General features: G+C 48.8%; 1 protein-coding gene across 4 annotated transcripts in view; it reads left to right on the forward strand.

Moving 5' to 3' along the window:
- Positions 1-1,720: 1,720 nt before the first annotated feature.
- CMPK1 (cytidine/uridine monophosphate kinase 1) overlaps positions 1,721-15,869 on the forward strand; it is a 33,207-nt gene continuing 19,058 nt past the window's right edge. For 2 of the 4 annotated variants that reach the window (XM_020987691.2, XM_020987692.2), the window contains exon 1: positions 1,724-2,035. In XM_020987691.2, the coding sequence (XP_020843350.1) occupies positions 1,805-2,035 (231 nt within the window). In that variant the 5' untranslated portion in view covers positions 1,724-1,804. Of the gene's footprint in view, positions 2,036-15,869 lie in introns of all 4 variants that reach the window. The other 2 variants (XM_078156622.1, XM_078156621.1) reach the window with 2 other exon arrangements.

Genomic DNA, 15,869 nt, shown 5'->3' on the forward strand with positions numbered 1-15,869 from the left:
AGTCAAGGTCCCCGGGCCACTCTGTGGCCTCCTTGCTGTTCTGAGGTGAATGTCAGCCAGTTACTTTGGCACAATCAGCCTTTTAGGATGGTTTGCAATTGTGTTCGTGCCTGTGCTTCCTTTAATTGATCATATCTGATCCCTTGACAGAGGTTCTTCTGCGAAACCTATTACAATGATTACCATGAAAGCTCTTGTGGAAAGGCCTTTATTATAAGAACAGATTGGTGTTACAATGGGCTGGGCATTCATCCAATGTCAATAGATTGCCATATGGACAGGCCTCCTGATAGGGGAGAGAGCTGGACTCAGAGCTAGCAAGCCTTGGGCTCCTCCTGACCCCTACTGGCTGTCCCAAAAGTGACCTTGGGGCAAGTCACTCAAGTTTCAGGCAACTTTCTAAAACTATCAAAAAGCACAGGGAAGGAGTAGCTGAGCTTTTCTCATTTAGGAGTTCTCTACATCAATTCAATAAACTTGTTTTTTTATTAAGCACCTACTATGTGCCAAGTGCTGGGGATACAAAAAGAGGCAAAAGACAGTGCCTGCCCTCAAGGACTTACAATCTAATAGAATTAGACTGACTTGGATCAATGAAATCACAGGGAAGACAACGATGCCTTCCAAGGGCCTCAAATGACATGTCCCTGACTTGCAGCCCCCTGATTAGCTGCAGTGCTGCCTCCTGGGAAGTAGCTCAGGGAAGGAGGTGGTTAGAGGGGTACATGGGGGGTTCAGAGAGGACCAGCACCTCTGGTACGAGGGTTTTTTTTTCAGGGCTGCTCATCCACCTTTGTTGTCCACTGTCACCCAACTCTCACCTGTGGTTATAAGAAGCTGTAGCATGGGCTACACCCCAGTAAAACCAGGTTGGGGGTTTCAACAGGCCTCAAACCCACCAGTGAGTTAGGGGGTGTCTACCCCAAGCAGGTGAAGCCTGCCCCCAGTGGGATGGGCAGCTGAGAACAATGTGTTCCAAGGAACAGGAAGGTGGCTGAAGCAGGCGCTTCAGGGGAGCCCACAGAGCCTTGGTCAGACATGGATGATGCCAAGGTCCCCCACGGGACCACGGCCAGCTGTCCTGACTTTTGTCCTGCCACTGGACATTAATGACTCCAGAAGAGAGAGTCAGGCCGAGGACACGGTTCAGGTCTGCCTCACTTAAATCCAATTCACACGCAAGTCAAGGCATCATCCTCATGACATCAGTCCTCTTTGGAAATGAAGGACAAGTTAGGGGCTGGAGCAGAAGGGCGATTCCTCCTGTATTGTTTGAAAGGGCAGCTGGGTGGCACAGTGGATGGACAGCCAGGCGTGCTGTCAGGAAGACTCATCTCCCTGAGTTCAAATCTGGCCTCAGTCACTTACTAGCTGTGTGACCCTGGACAAGTCACTTCACCCTGTCTGCCTCAGTTTCCCCATCCATAAAATGAGCTGGAGTAGGAAATGCAACCCACTCCAGTATCTCTGCCAAGAAAACCGCGAATGGGATCACAAAGAGTGGGTGGCAGTCTCGGCACTGAAAGCCAATCCTTAGACTCTCATCGGGAGGGCTGCAGACAGACGCCAGGTTCGGCCCGGGGAACTTAACCCCAGCTGGGGCTCTCAGAGCTCCCAGAGCCGGCCCCTCCCCGCCTAAGCTTCTCCTGATTGTCCCGACCCCTGCTGCCCATTCGCCCTCCCTCGAGGCCCCGCCCACCGCGCACGCTCCCGCGCCCCCTCCGGCCCCGCCCCCGTGCCCCTCCCCGTGCTCCTTCTCTTTCTAGGCAGCTAGATTCAGTCCTCGGGAGTCGAGGTTTGGCGCATGCTGAGCTGCTGCCTCCGCCTCCGCCTCCGCGTCTCCGGGCCCGGCCTCGCACTCCCGCTGCCCTTCCTGCTGCAGCCGCCTCGGGCCCCGGGTCCGAGCGTCCGCCGCCTGCTCCCCCCAACCTTTGACTTCGGCTTCCGCCCGCGTAGCCTCATGAAGCCGTTCGTCGTGTTCGTGCTGGGCGGGCCCGGCGCTGGCAAGGGCACGCAGTGCTCCCGCATTGTGCAGGTGAGAGCCAGGCCTGCAGGCTCGGGGACCCCCGGACTACGGCTTCCGGCGTGCCCTGCGGGGCTGCCCCGCAGCCCAAGCGCCCGGGGCTCGCGGGGCATGCCGGGACTTGTGGTCCTCCGAGGGCGGGAGAGGAAGGCCGGGACCCTCCGCGTCCAAGCCGCCCGCGGGGCATGCCGGGACTTGTGGTCCAAGGGCGGAGGCCAGGACCCTCCGAGAGTGTCGTGGGCCCGCGTGGCATGCCGGGACTTCCCCCGCCTCCGCTGGGGGGTGGTGCTTGGAGCAGCCAAAGGTCGTGGGCTGTAGCCACGTAGCTAACGCCTGGCCGGCTGGCTGGGTCCTTCCCCTCCCTGGGCCTCGGTTTCCCCCTCAGCCCTGGCCGTCACTGTTCTAAGCTCCTCCCAGCCCTGCTAGTCTATGGAGCGTCCTCTCTGGGCCTCAGTTTCCCCACTGGCAGTCAGTGTTCTAAGCTCCTCCCACCCCTGCTGGTCTATGGAGTGACCTCTCTGGGCCTTAGTTTCCCCATCAGCCCTGGCAGTCAGTGTTCTAAGTCCCTCCCACCCCTGCTAGTCTATGGAGTGACCTCTAGGCCTCAGTTTCCTCCTGTGTAAGACACTAGATGATATCTGTGTCCCTTGCAGCTCTGCCTTTGCCTCTGAAGGACAGGGTTAAGCCACAAGATCTCCAGGGTCGTTCCTGCACAGCAACCTCAGGTGCACACTGGTTGTTCATCTGTGTAGAGCATAAAACCCTGTCCCTGGCCTTAGGTGGGAGTCTTTAGGCAGGGACAGCTGCATAAATGTCTCACCAGAAGTTTTCCTCCCCACAAAGGAGCAGCCCCGAGGCTGGGTGCTGAGCCACATCACACAGAGGTGGAGCCTCTCTGAGGGGTAGCCCTGGGTCTCTTTCCTGCCTGCGGTCAGGGGGTCAGGCAGGCTGCTGGTGTGTGGGGCTCCTCTGAACTTTCCAGGGCAAGGCTGCTCATCTTTGGTTCTGGGGGTTTGAAAGCTTCTGTGACAGAAGAGTTCTGGATTCGGGGTCAGGACTGTGGAGGGAAAGCTTTGCCCTGCCACTAGGCAGGCAGTGAATTAAGTACTTCATTATATTCTTTTGTATTTGTGTTTATCTTATTAAGTATTTTCCCCAGTTACATTTTAATCTGGTTTAACTGGGGAATTTTGCACACCTTGAGTATGACCCTGTGATCTAGCTTAACTCTTTTATTTAATACATAAAGGAGACGCAGAGATGAGAAATGACTTGTCCAAGGTTACAGTTAGTCCATGACAGGATTTGAACCCCTATCCTAACCCCCCGTCTAGTACTCTTTTAGTGGCAGTAAGTGATTCAAGGGCCTGTGGAGCCCAGGATGACAGAGTTGGAAGGGTCCTGGGAGGACAGCCAGCTCATCCCACACCTGAGTCAGGACTCCAGTGAGGCATCCATCCTGTACCTGCCAGCTCACTCTGAAGGGATCCAGGGTGGGCTGAAAACTCTCTCTAGCCTGCGGCTGCCCATCTTTACACTTTGGGACAGCTCTCACTTTGCCAAAATCTACCTTGGCCACTGAGAAGAAATGAATGAATGAGATCAGCATTTGCTAGTGGGCACGAAGGAGTCGAGTCACCCAAATGCTGGGCTCCAGAGAAGGAAGAGCGTCTCAGTGATTGTGGGGAAAGAGTGAGTGTCCGGATCTGACCCCGGCAGCTGCCCTCCCTGGCAGCCCTTGACAGAAGTGTTGGGGAGCTGCTGTTTTCCAAGATCATTTCCTCCTTGGCCTCTCTGCTCCAAGGCCTTGGCCAAATTGGGATTTGGGCCTTTACTAAATTTCTCGATGCTGTTGTCCTGAGTTTCCTCCTGGATTCTCCCCTGGACCATCTGAACAAAGTTGTTTTATCCCAACTCTGACATATCAGTGTGTGTGTGTGCTCATGGGATTTAGGATCAGAGGCTGGGAGCTCCTCAGCTGGGTTTTATAACTGCAGCCTTTTTTTTTTTAAATTTAAAGAAAAACCAAACCCTATATGTTGAGAAGAGAAATAATATATAAATTCCGTTTTTTCTTAATCTTTAGATTACTTTTGCTTCTTTTTTCCTTCACCTTTTAAAAGGCAGATGCTAGAAGGGAAGATTGGAAAAACAGCATGACTGTCCTCAAAGAATTTTTTTTTTTTTGCTTTTTGGTGAGGCAGTCGAGCTTAAGTGACTTGCCCAAGGTCATACAGCTAGTAAGTGTCAAGTGTCTGAGGCCAGATTTGAAGTCAGGTCTTCCTGACTGCAGGGCCAGTGCTGTATCCACTGCACCACCTAGCGGCCCCCAAAGAATTTTAAATGAATAATAGATCACAAACATACAGATTCTTGATGATTTTCATAGTATGTCAAGGCTAGAGGCAGTATTTTCTAGAGGAGTGAACACTGGATTTACATCAGATGACCTGGGTTTCAATTCCAGGTGTGTTACTTGGCTCTTTGCCAAGTATCAAGTATCTGAATTTCAGTTTCTTTCTCTGAAAAAATAAGAAAGGTGGATTAGATGAGGGATTCTTAGCCTGGGCTCCACAGATCCCCCCCCCCTCCCTAGGGGCTTGTGGATGAATTTCAAGGGGTCTGTGAACTTGGATGGAAAAAAATGACATCTTTATTTTCACTAACCTCAAGCTGAAATTGAGCATTTCTTTCCATAGAAATTAAAAACAAAACCATACCTAAAGCGTGATTGTGGCCCAAGGCGTCTTCTCAGGCTGTCCCAGCTGGTGTGCCTAAGGTGTCCAGCTCTCACTGAAAGGTGAAGAGCCCTTGGCCTTGAGGATCCCAAAGATCCTTCGACTTCATCAATCAGTTTAAAGTCCTGTTATCCCCGTCTTTGCAGATAATAGGAAATGGAGGCTGGGGAGGTGAGATCCTTGCCCAGAGTCTGTGAGCTAGTAAAGGTTAGAGCTGTGATTTGTGTTCTCTCTCTCCTGCTTTCTCCAAGTGTGAAGCTTTTGCTAAACCTGACTCCCGCCTGCCACCCCCAGGCATTTGGCTGGTTTTGTATTTTAGTGACAAGTTTTAACATAACCAACCAAGTGTGCTCCCAGAAACGTATTAAGTAAAAATGGAAAAAAAACCCCCAAACCTAGCACCCAACCAGGTTTGTGCCTAATAATCCTATCTATACCTGTACCCTTATTGTGAAAGAGAAGGGATGACTGTATGCGTTGACAAAGGTTGTTGAGATAGGGCAGGCAGCCTCTGTGGTCTTTGACCTGGATTTTGTGGCTGCGCAGTATCAGCTGTCTTCTCGCATGGTTGCTTTCACTGTGTATGTTTTTCCTCTTCCCTCTCTCAAACATCAGGTGTTGTTCTTCAGGCTGGGAGTGAGTTGTCCGGGGCAGGAGTTTTAGCTATAGTAAAATCCCTTGAGCTGCCTTACATGAGGCCTGTGGGTTACTCTGAGTGACTTGCTGTGATTTAGTGATGAGGCTGTGACTCTGAGTCTGGAGTCACAGAGTTAGACCTCCATCCCAAGGGACCTACCACCCCCCTGCTTTACTGAATTCAGAATGACCTCGAGGGTCTGGAGTTGGGCTTTTATCACTGCCCAGCAGGTCACGCCAGTGGCTGCCAACACCATGGTGAGCCTTGGACTGTGCATTCATCGTAAGCTTGAGTTCCTGAGATCTGAGGATTTTGGAGCAGAGGATCAGCTAGTCCCTGGAAGGTCACCCACAGGGCCTTGTAGACCTACGTGGGATATAGCCTCAAAGGGTTTCGAGGCCCCTGTTCCCAAGTGAGCATCTTGAGCCTGCCCAGCCTTGGGTCCTCTGTCCTACCCTTTCTTCTTTCTTTTCTTTTCTTTTCTTTTCTTTTCTTTTCTTTTCTTTTCTTTTCTTTTCTTTTCTTTTCTTTTCTTTTCTTTTCTTTCCTTTGCTTTTTCTTTTTTTATAATTAATTTATCTATTTTTAATTTTCAACATTCACTTCCACAAGATTTTGAGTTCCAAATTTTCTCCCCATCTTGTCCTTCCCTCTACCCCAAAATGGCATGCATTCTGAATACCCCTAATCTGCCCTACCTTCTATCTCTCCCCGCCTTCTCTTATCCCCTTCCCCTTCAATTTTCCCATAGGGCATAGATTCCCTTTCTCCTTTCTACTCGGCAGTTTGTCTAGACCAGAAGTGAGCTGGCACCCAGAACACTCCTGACACTCCAGAGTGCTGCCTGAACCAGATTAAAGGGTCACTGGGGAATATTTAACAGAATTAAATAAAAATACAGTAAAACATAGATAATGCTCATATGTGGTTTTCTAAGTCAGTATGCAGCCCTCAGGGATCCTTTTGTATGGGGAAGTGACCCCATTTCTATTTGAGTTGGACCCCACTGATCTAGCTCCCAGGCTCTTCCCCCTCAGTGTCTGTCAGTCATCTTCCAGGCTCCCTCCCACCTTCCTGAGTGACTTCAGCAGCAGCAGTGTCCATCTCTTCCCCTCCCACCTCCATTCATTCCCCATTTATCATCCTTAGGTCTACACTGCAGTCTCATTGTGGGGAAAGCATTTGTTAGCTCTAAAGCACCACAGAAATTTGAGTTATTATTATTATTATATCATGGCCAGGAAAAGGGTGAGGAGTCACTTTAGTAAAAAAAAATCCCTCCATCTTCAAGTTGTAGAATTGTTTTTGATGTAAGCCAGTTATACTAGACCCAAACTCTGCTCCCCAAGGCTGTTATTGCTGGGTGCTTCTTAAAATACCAAGAAAGCCTCTCTCCTCCTGGAGTCAGTCAAAGAAACTCAAGAATTGGGCCCTTAGGCCAGCCTGCCCTCTCATGGAGAGCCACTTTGTAGGTATTTTCCAACTTGTAAATTCCTTTGAGGGCAGGGCCCTCAGTTGAGTCACTTTTACTTTGCCATAGTCAGTGACCCAGGCTTGAGCTAGACCATCAGAACATGTAGTCACAGTGGCTCTCAGGGGATGCCCAGGCTTTGGTCATCTCTGCAAGGTCAGTTGCCTCAAATAACGGTGGGGTTGTAGAATCTGAATGGGAAACTGATGGGAACCTTTAGGGGTCCTCAGATAATGGGGCTGGGCTGGGGCTGAGGTGAGCAAGGGGAGACAGTAGGAAAAAGGGAAAGGTGGGATTGAGGGGGCTGGAGGTGAGGGAACAGCAAAGGGCCTGGGCAAGAGGTTCTGAGGGGATGAGAAGGGGAGTGGAGGGTGAAGTGATGGGATCTGGCAGTGGCTTCTGTGTGGGCAGTGAAGGAGAGGGAATACTCCAAGGTGGCTTGGGCAGGGCAAATCAGGAGAATGGTGGTTCATCCAGAAGAAATAGGGGCATTTGGAGGAGAGGTGGATTCAGAGAGGGGAATAATAGTAATAATAATAATAATAACCAGTATTTCTGTAGAGTTTAAGGTTTGCAAAGCACTTGCTTTATATACAGTGTCACATTTCATCTTCACTACAACCCTGTGTGGTAGGTGCCATTCTTCTCCATTTTACAGATGAGGAAATTGAGAGAAGCAGAGGTGAAGTGACTTGAGTCTTATGGCTAGTATCCGAGGCAGAATTTGAACACAGGCCTTTTTGAGTCCCTAGTCCAACATTCTAGTCACTGTACCATCTGATTGCCCCACCAAAAAAAAAAAGAGGGCATTGCTTGGCCTCAAGGAGCTCCTGTTCTCACTGGGGACACCTCCACATACAGGAGTAGCGGCCGGATGGGGCACTTTGATTACATAGTTACGGGGGGGCCATAGTAGGCTGGCATCTCCTGTCCAGAAATAACAGTAGAGTTGATTTGATAGTGGCTCCAGAAAAGGGGTGGAGAGGGGACGGAAGGTCCACCGAGGGGGAAGGCAGTTGGCAGTTTAGGGGTTGTCTGTGACCAGCAAGGGAGGGCAGCGAAGTGTGATGACCAAGGCTGTCCTGAAATTGTGGTCCAGGAAGGGAGGCTGTCCCCGTGCTGAAGTCCGGGCTCCCAGGCAGCGCCGTGTGTTTGGAGGAGAGAATGTGAAGCCTGAAACCATGGGAGTGCAACAAAAACAGGCTGTGATGCAGGCTGACCTTCACACACTGTGCCTCAGTTTCCCTGCAGTGCAGAACCAGCATTCTGCCCCCCTGTGCTAGAGGGGAGGAGGGGGAGAGTCACAGTTGCCCTCATGTCGGTGGCACTGACCTTGCAGGGCTCTGAGGCTCCCGTGGATGGTAGAGGGGAAAGCTTCCTTGTTGCTGGGAAGGCTTCCTTCCCAGGAGAGGTGGCCTTTGAGCTGGGTCTTAAAATGTCAGTGGGAAACCCAGAGCAAATGATTCACATTTATAAATGTTCATTATGTCATTACCAGGCTGAGTTATTTTTGAGCCACGTTGTGTACAGGAAATGAGGTGGGCATTAAAATTAACTAGGAATAACACTACATTACCTCCCTCCTTTTGATACCAGAAAAAGGGGTACAGGGTGACCACTGTCTCTCCTTAGGTCACTGCTGTGGGAGCTCCCCCTTGTGGTAAAGGCTGTGGGGATGTGGGGATTTCTCTGTCAAGTGATGTCGCTGGTGTGTGTGTGGGACCCACATGCTGCTATGCCATGCTGCTTATGAACCCTAGGCAGACTTCTGGAGGGCCAGGCCACGTTGGGCACGCTTCCCTTCCTCTTCCCTTCCCTCGCCCATGGTTGAAGGTGTGGAAAGTAAAGAAATCTCCATTTCAGTTGTGGGATTTGGAGAGGCACTTAACTTCCTTCCCAGAGAGGAAGTAGGAGGCTTCGGGATTTACTCTTCCTCCTAGTCTTGTCCAGAGTGGCTAGAGGTTTCACCTCCCACAGTGCTAGGAGGGCCAGGAGGGGAAGGCTTGGGCGGCAGGCCCTTGGTGTCCAGTTGTACATGAAGAGGGAGCTGGGAGACCAAGGCTACTGGAGGCCATAGCGGCCTAAGGATGCCCTCATCGGAGTCCTTGGAGGTGCAGCCCTCCGGCAGCCTAGGGTGCCAGTGTTTCCCCCAGGCCCGGAGCACTTGGCCTTCGGACCTCCCTTTGTATTACTTGCTGATGTCTATGCTGCATCTCCCAAGTAGAATGTAAGGTCCTTGAGGGCAGATGTTTTTTGTTTTTTTATTCCTAGCACTGAGCCTTGCATGTGGTTCACTTAATAAATATCTGTTGAATCTGATTGTGCCAGGAACAGGTAATAAGGGCCTGGGGTGGGGGTGGGGGGGTTAGTAGTGGAAGTGTTGAGAATAATACAGAGCTAAAACTTGCTTCGATCAGATGACAGATTAGGGCTGCTCTCACTTATGCGTTTGCTGTCTTTCGCTTCAGGCCTCTCTCCTGAGCTGTATCTAGATAATCTGATAAACCAGGCCCAACTAATGAGCGAATGAGAGAGGTTCCAGGCCCCCTTGGTCACACGTGGGTTTTTTAAGGGTTGGCCACCCAAAGAGAATTCTTGGCTTGGGGTGGAGGAAGAGAAGTGGTGGAAATTTCAGTCCAGGTGGTAGTAGCTAATGATGGGGGTTGGGGGGAAGGGAAGAGGGATAACCCGGGAGGTGAGTGATGAAGGAGGAGCTTTGGCCATCTCCCCTTATACCTCACCTGATGTAGGGGTAACCCTCCCTCATCACACCAATTCTGGACTACTGGGTGGTGGGGCTGGGTAACTGGGCTATAAGCCGTTACTTTCACTGTAATTACCGTGTGAAAACATATTTGCCCTAACATTCCAGCAGCCTTAACCTGACAAATTTGGAACAGTTTCCCAGACTAAACATTTGATAAGAGCGTTTAGAACTTAATAGGGAACAGGTGTGATTGACATCGTGCTAGCCACACTGTCTCATGCTGCCTGGCGATGAGATTTGAGTTAGTAGAGCTTCACTGCAGGAAAAGCAGCAGTTCTGGATTGCTCCGTGACCTCCCCTCTGGGGCTGTGATTGTGGTTGCCACCGCCGCTGCCACCCCCACTGCTGCTTTCCGGGCTCTTCATCTGAGCAGCAGCTGCAGCAGTGGAGGGATGGGGACGGACACTTCCACTCAGTGCATAACCCTGGCCTGGGCTGGTCTCCTCTCCTCTCTGACCTCAGCTTCCTCAAAGGGGAGCCAGCAATACTGGGGCAGGGATTTCTTTCTTTTTTTTTTTTTAAATCATCTCTTGATATCCTTTGTTTTTATATCACCTGCATTTCCCAAAGTATCCTTTCCCCTTCCCTCTTTTAGAGTCAACTCCTATAACAAAGAATAAAAAAGGAGAAAATTCTCACTTATATCACTGATCATGCTGCATTGTGATGCTTCAGTGAAATAATGGCTGTTTCTTAATCCAGAAAGTGCCATAGCAATGTCTCCTTCCCCTCTCCCCCAGCACTTTGTGCTGAGCCCTTGGGTGGGGTGGAGGGCCAGAAGCAGTTTGATGAGAAGTAGCAGCCTCCCTTAGCGCATTAAGAGAATGTGGTCCAAATGCTGGTGACCATGATACCCAGGAATATAGGAGAAGTATATTAAAAGATTCAAAATAGTGCCTTGTGAGCCACCTTCCTGGAGCTGGTGGAATTTGGGTTGCGCTTTAGGTGGGGGGAGGAGCCACGATTAATAACGTCAAGGAGTAAGTCCTACTTCTGTGGCTTTGAGATGCTCCCTGTGAAGGGAGATTCTAGGGGTGGGGCCAAGGGGTGCTGCCTTCTGGGCCATTCACCTTTAGCATGGTGCTTGTCCAAACAAATCACAAAATGGGCACCTCTGAATCACACCCTGCCAGGCAGGCTGCAGGTCCATTTGTGTAGATAAGATATGACTGGTAGTAATGGAGCCAACCTCCTTTGCCTCTTGCTCTCCATGTCTTTACCCAGTGGTGGTCATGCCTGTCTCCTGCTGAAAACCTAGACCCCCTTCCCCTCCCCCAAGCCATGGCGCTGGGTCTGTCTGTCTTGCCTTGCAGCCCCTCAACTCCATTTCCCACCAGACTGGGGCCCTGGCCTGTTCTCTGAGCTGGTCCTGGGCTTTCTTGCCCTACCCCTCCCTATATGCCAGTTTCCAGCATCCTCTTCTCAGCCATTTCTTCAGCTGAAACCTATCATGAATCATTTTGTGAAAAATAAATATTTATTGTCTTTTTATGTCACATACATTTCCCCATGTATCCCTTTCCTCTCCTCCCTTCCAGAGGCACCTCTCATAAAATAAAGAATGGAGAAAAAAACCCCACAACAATTTCAGCAAAACTAACTACCATATTGAAAACTCTAACATTATACTTGCGGTATTCAGAGCTCTGGCCCCCCGCCTCTGCAGAGAAGGCAGAGAGGCACCCTCTTACATCTTTCTTTTGAGGCCAAGCCTGTTCACGAGAACGTTCTCCTCAGTTCCATTCACTTGTGGTTCCTGGGTGGTTCTGCTCATTTCCCTTTGCATCAGTTCCTGTCAGTCTGCCCATGGATAGGTCGTCGTGTTCATTGTTCCTTAGAGCTCAGTCGTGCTTCGTTGTGTTTGAGTGGCACAGCTTGCTTTGCCATGCCCTAGTTGCTGGATGTCCACTTTGGTTCCAGTTCTTGCTGGAAGTAAGATTTTGTTATTCTTTTTTTAGATAACAGTTCCCAGGATCCGTGGCCGTAACAATCTACTGGTTCCCAGGATTTCACATTGTAAACAATTTCTACTGAAAACGAGCAGTGAGATATAAGGATGGGACAATGTAAACATTTGAGTTTAGTTGTAAATAATCCATGGTGCTTGTGCCACGCTGAGTCATCAGGGTTTTGCTAAAGTTAATGTGAACGTGTGAGGCTGTTGCTGGCAAATTGCCTTCTTTGTGTGCTCCTCTATAAATCACCGTGAGCGCTGGTCAGTAAGTGGGCATTTGAGGAACGTGCTAGCTGAATGCTGTGCTTGCCTCAACCGGCCGACATTGAGGCTTAGGGGAGTGAGGTAGTGTTCCTACATGGGCATTGCCCCATTCTCGCTGGCCCCCAGGAGAAGGATAATTAGAGGGTGCTGTAGGAGTTGGTGCTCCTATTATTTCAGCAACCTCATCGAGAAGAGTAGAATAAGTTATTTAACCCCTCATTAGGTCTCAGTTCCTGTCCTGCTAGAAGCTGGAGCCCAAAAGCATCAGTGCCTCCCACCTCACAATTGGCATAGTCGGTGTCTCCTGTGTCCTTGGACTTGGCTGCCACAGAAAGTGCTGAATCTTCTTCAAGGCCTAGTTCAGCTAGTGTCTCCATGAAGTCTTCCCTGCTTCCCTCCTTCTTCAAATACAGGGCATTTCCCACTGTGTCCTGCTGGCTCCCCCTCCTCATACCTCGATGTAGGACCTCCTTAAAACAAGAGGGGACTGGATTAGAGCAGGGGGTCTTCCCCATTTTTGGGAACTCCTTTGGTGGGCGGTCTGGTGATGCCTAAGATTGGACCCTTCTTAGGATGATGTTTTTAAGTGCATAAAATAAAATACACAGGATTATAAATGAGATCAGTGGAAATACAGTTATTCAAATATTAGAAACCAAAGCAAACATAACTTCCTCTTTCCTAGGCCGTGAAAGAGAAGCCCTGGCCAGGATGTTCTCCAGAGGGAGGTAGTGTAGAAGAAGAGAAGGAAATGGGGTGAGGTATCAGGGGAGCTGGGTTCAAGTCCCTTCTCCCTGGGCCTCAGTTTTCTCATTTGAAAATGAGGAGATTGTAGAGCAGTGGTGTCACACCCAGATGGAAAGGGGGGGGGGGGGCGGGCAACTAATCCGTGTACATGAGGATCCCTGCAGGCTGCATATTGACTTGGGCTTAAAAGGTAACATTATTGTATTTTTTAATGTTGTTAACTGTTTCCCAGTTCTGGTTCTGGCCACACTCTGGAGTGTTGAGGGCCACATGAGGGCCTTGTGTCTGATCCCTCTGCATTAGATGATCCCTAATGGCCTTGTAATTATTCATCACGTTGGTGATATGTTCTTCCTGTGCTTAGTATGGCCAAAGCTTCAAGTAGTATCTCTTTCCAATTTTCCTATGTTGTGAATTCATCTTTCTTATTGTTATTTTGGTAGCTACAGTCCCTTACTCCCCACTGACCCGGTGGCCCAGGGCAAGGCTGGCCCTGTGATTCAGGGGGGTTAAAAGAAGTTTCTTGTCTATATCTTAAGAGTGTTGGAGGAACCGCTAAGCCTGTCTACATGCCTAGTTGTCAGGATAGGCTCTTCTACCTTAATACCCATTAGAAGTCATTTCTTTTTTTTCTTTTTTTAAATTTATGAATAAGAATTTTATTTTTTAAAATTTATTTATTTTTAGTTTTCAACATTCACTTGCGTAAGATTTTGAGTTCCAAATTTTCTCCCCGTCCCCCACCCAAAGACGGCATGCAGTTTAATATAGGCTCTACATATACATTCATATTAAACCTATTTTCACATAGTCAGGTTGTAAAGAAGAATTAGAATCAGTGGGAGAAACCAGGAGAAAGAAGAAACAAATAAAGAGTGAGAGCAAATAGTCTGCTTCTATCTGCGTTCAGATTCCATAGCTCTTTTTCTGGATGTGGATAGCATTTTCCATCATGAGTCTTTTGGGGTTGTCTTAGATCCTTGCATCACTAAGAAGAGATAAGTCTATTAAATTAGTCATCGAATAATGTGGCTGTCACTGTGTACAATATTCTCTTGGTTCTGTCCACTTCACTCTGCATCAGTTCATGTAAGTCTTTTTTTGCTTTTTGGTAAGGCGATCAGGATTAAGTGACTTGCCCAGGGTCACACAGCTAGTAAGTGTTAAGTATCTGAGGCTGGATTTGAACTCAGATCCTCCTGACTCCAAGGCCAGAGCTCTATTCACTGCGCCACCTAGCTGCCCCTCATATAAATCTTTCCAGGTTTTTCTGAAGTCTGCTTACTCATCATTTCTTATAAGCACAATATTATTCCATTACATTAATATACCACAACTTGTTCAGCCATTCCCCAATTGATGGATATCCCCTCAATTTCCAACTATTTGCCACCACAAAAAGAGCTGCTATGAATACTTTTGTCCATGTGGATCCTTTTCCCATTTGTATGATCTCTTTGGGATATAGCCCTAGAAGTGCTGTTGCTGGGTCAAAGGGTAAGCAGAATTTTATAGCCCTTTGGGCATAGTTCCCAATTGCTCTCCAGAGTGGTTGTAGAGGCCATTTCTAGACCCATAAGCTTTTTACAACAGCAGATCCATTTTTCTTTTCATGTGCAGGATTTTACTTTTCTAATTGAACCTCCCACACTTCCCATCCTGGGATAATCTATCATATTTTGAAACCTCTGGGATAAAATTCCAAAGCAGAATTGTTGGTTATTTTTTTCCCCCAAACTGAATAACAGCCTCTATGGGCTGACCTGGTTAAGCAGTCTCTGGGCTCTGTATTGAACAGTGGGGATAGCGAAGTTTCTCCATGTTCACTTTTTATCCAGTCTGGCTCTTAAACTCTTTCCCTTGCCCATGGCATTTTTCCCAAACAGTCAGAGAGATGGCCCAGATATCCTGGCCAACATTCTATGCCTTATATAAGAAGCTCCAGAGCCAGAGGCTGCCTAAAGATAGGCCTCCTCACCTTGTTATCAGGAAAGGAAAGTACTGCCCAGAAACCAAAGACAAGAAATGATTGAGTCAATTCCATTCTGTTTCTAGATAGCAGTAGGAGGAAAAGCAGACATGAATTTCCTGATTGGGGCAGGTATGAAACTCTCCTCTTCCACTTAAATTGGGTAATCTGCGTGTGTCCCCCTCCTTCTCTCACCCTTTCCTGCGACCCTATTGGTTTATAGCTGTGCCCTACCCCATAGTTAAACTGGATTATTTCTTATTCCTGACTCAGAAGACTGAGATGCCAATTTGCATCAACCTGAAATAATTCAATCCCACAACCCTGCATTAAGTACCTACTGTGAGCAGAGCTCTGGGAGGTGGGGATGGGGGATGGAAAAAAAAAGTCAAAATCTCTGCTCTCAGAAGCTTTCAACGACTATTTGGGGCTAAGGAGTGTACACAGATAATAAGATTTAAGATGTGCCCAAGAGAAGGTGGGTTTTTCTGATTACTTCAAAAGATTTATATTTTCCCTGTGGTATCATTCCCTGGAACCAATATGAAACTGAAGAAATCCTGGGGGTTCCCATCTTTATTGTTGGTCACCTGGAGACAAGCCCTCTTCCTCCTTCTGCTCTTCCAAGCTTTCTCCAGTAGACAAGGTGCTTCCTGACCAGGCTCCCAGATCTGCCCCTGTGCCAGCGTGTCATGAGGTGGGTCTCCTGGGGCCTCATAGGGCACATTGCCACTTGCCGTTAAGGGAGGACCTGAACGCTTAATCATGTTCCTCTCTCAGCAGACGTGTCTCCATCACAGGTCCTCTGCCCAGACTCACTTCTCCATGGTTAGCATTGTCTTATCCCCCTGTACTCGTCCCATCTCAGTGATTCTGAACCCTCACTTATTGATATATGAACCTCATTCTCCACTGCCAACTGACCAGTCCTTTGTTCTTCTCCATCCGAGCCTTACCTCCAAAATGTCCCATTCCGTGTCTGACGAGTCCATTGCTGTGGCCTCTAAAGTGCTTGCTCTATAATGAACAAGATTCCTTTCATTTTAAACCTGTATTCCTTCTCCCTACCTTCCGTCTTGCAGCAGTCACTGAGATGTGGCTCTTTCCTGCTAACGTGGCCTCCCTGGCCACCCTTTTCCAGGACAGGTGGCACTTTCTCTCACTTTGTCCCACTGGTCACAGTGGGGGGGGGTGGAAACACTCCTTGCTTCTTGTTGACACTTCTCTTCTATTACCTGCTCAGCAGCCTGTCTTCCTCTGAGGGCAGTTTATCCATATTTATCAGCCAGTCCTCATCTT

This window comes from Phascolarctos cinereus, unplaced genomic scaffold, assembly GCF_003287225.1.
Source record: "Phascolarctos cinereus isolate Bilbo 61053 unplaced genomic scaffold, phaCin_HiC Scaffold_5;HRSCAF=322, whole genome shotgun sequence".
NCBI classification, from domain to species: Eukaryota; Metazoa; Chordata; class Mammalia; order Diprotodontia; family Phascolarctidae; genus Phascolarctos; species Phascolarctos cinereus.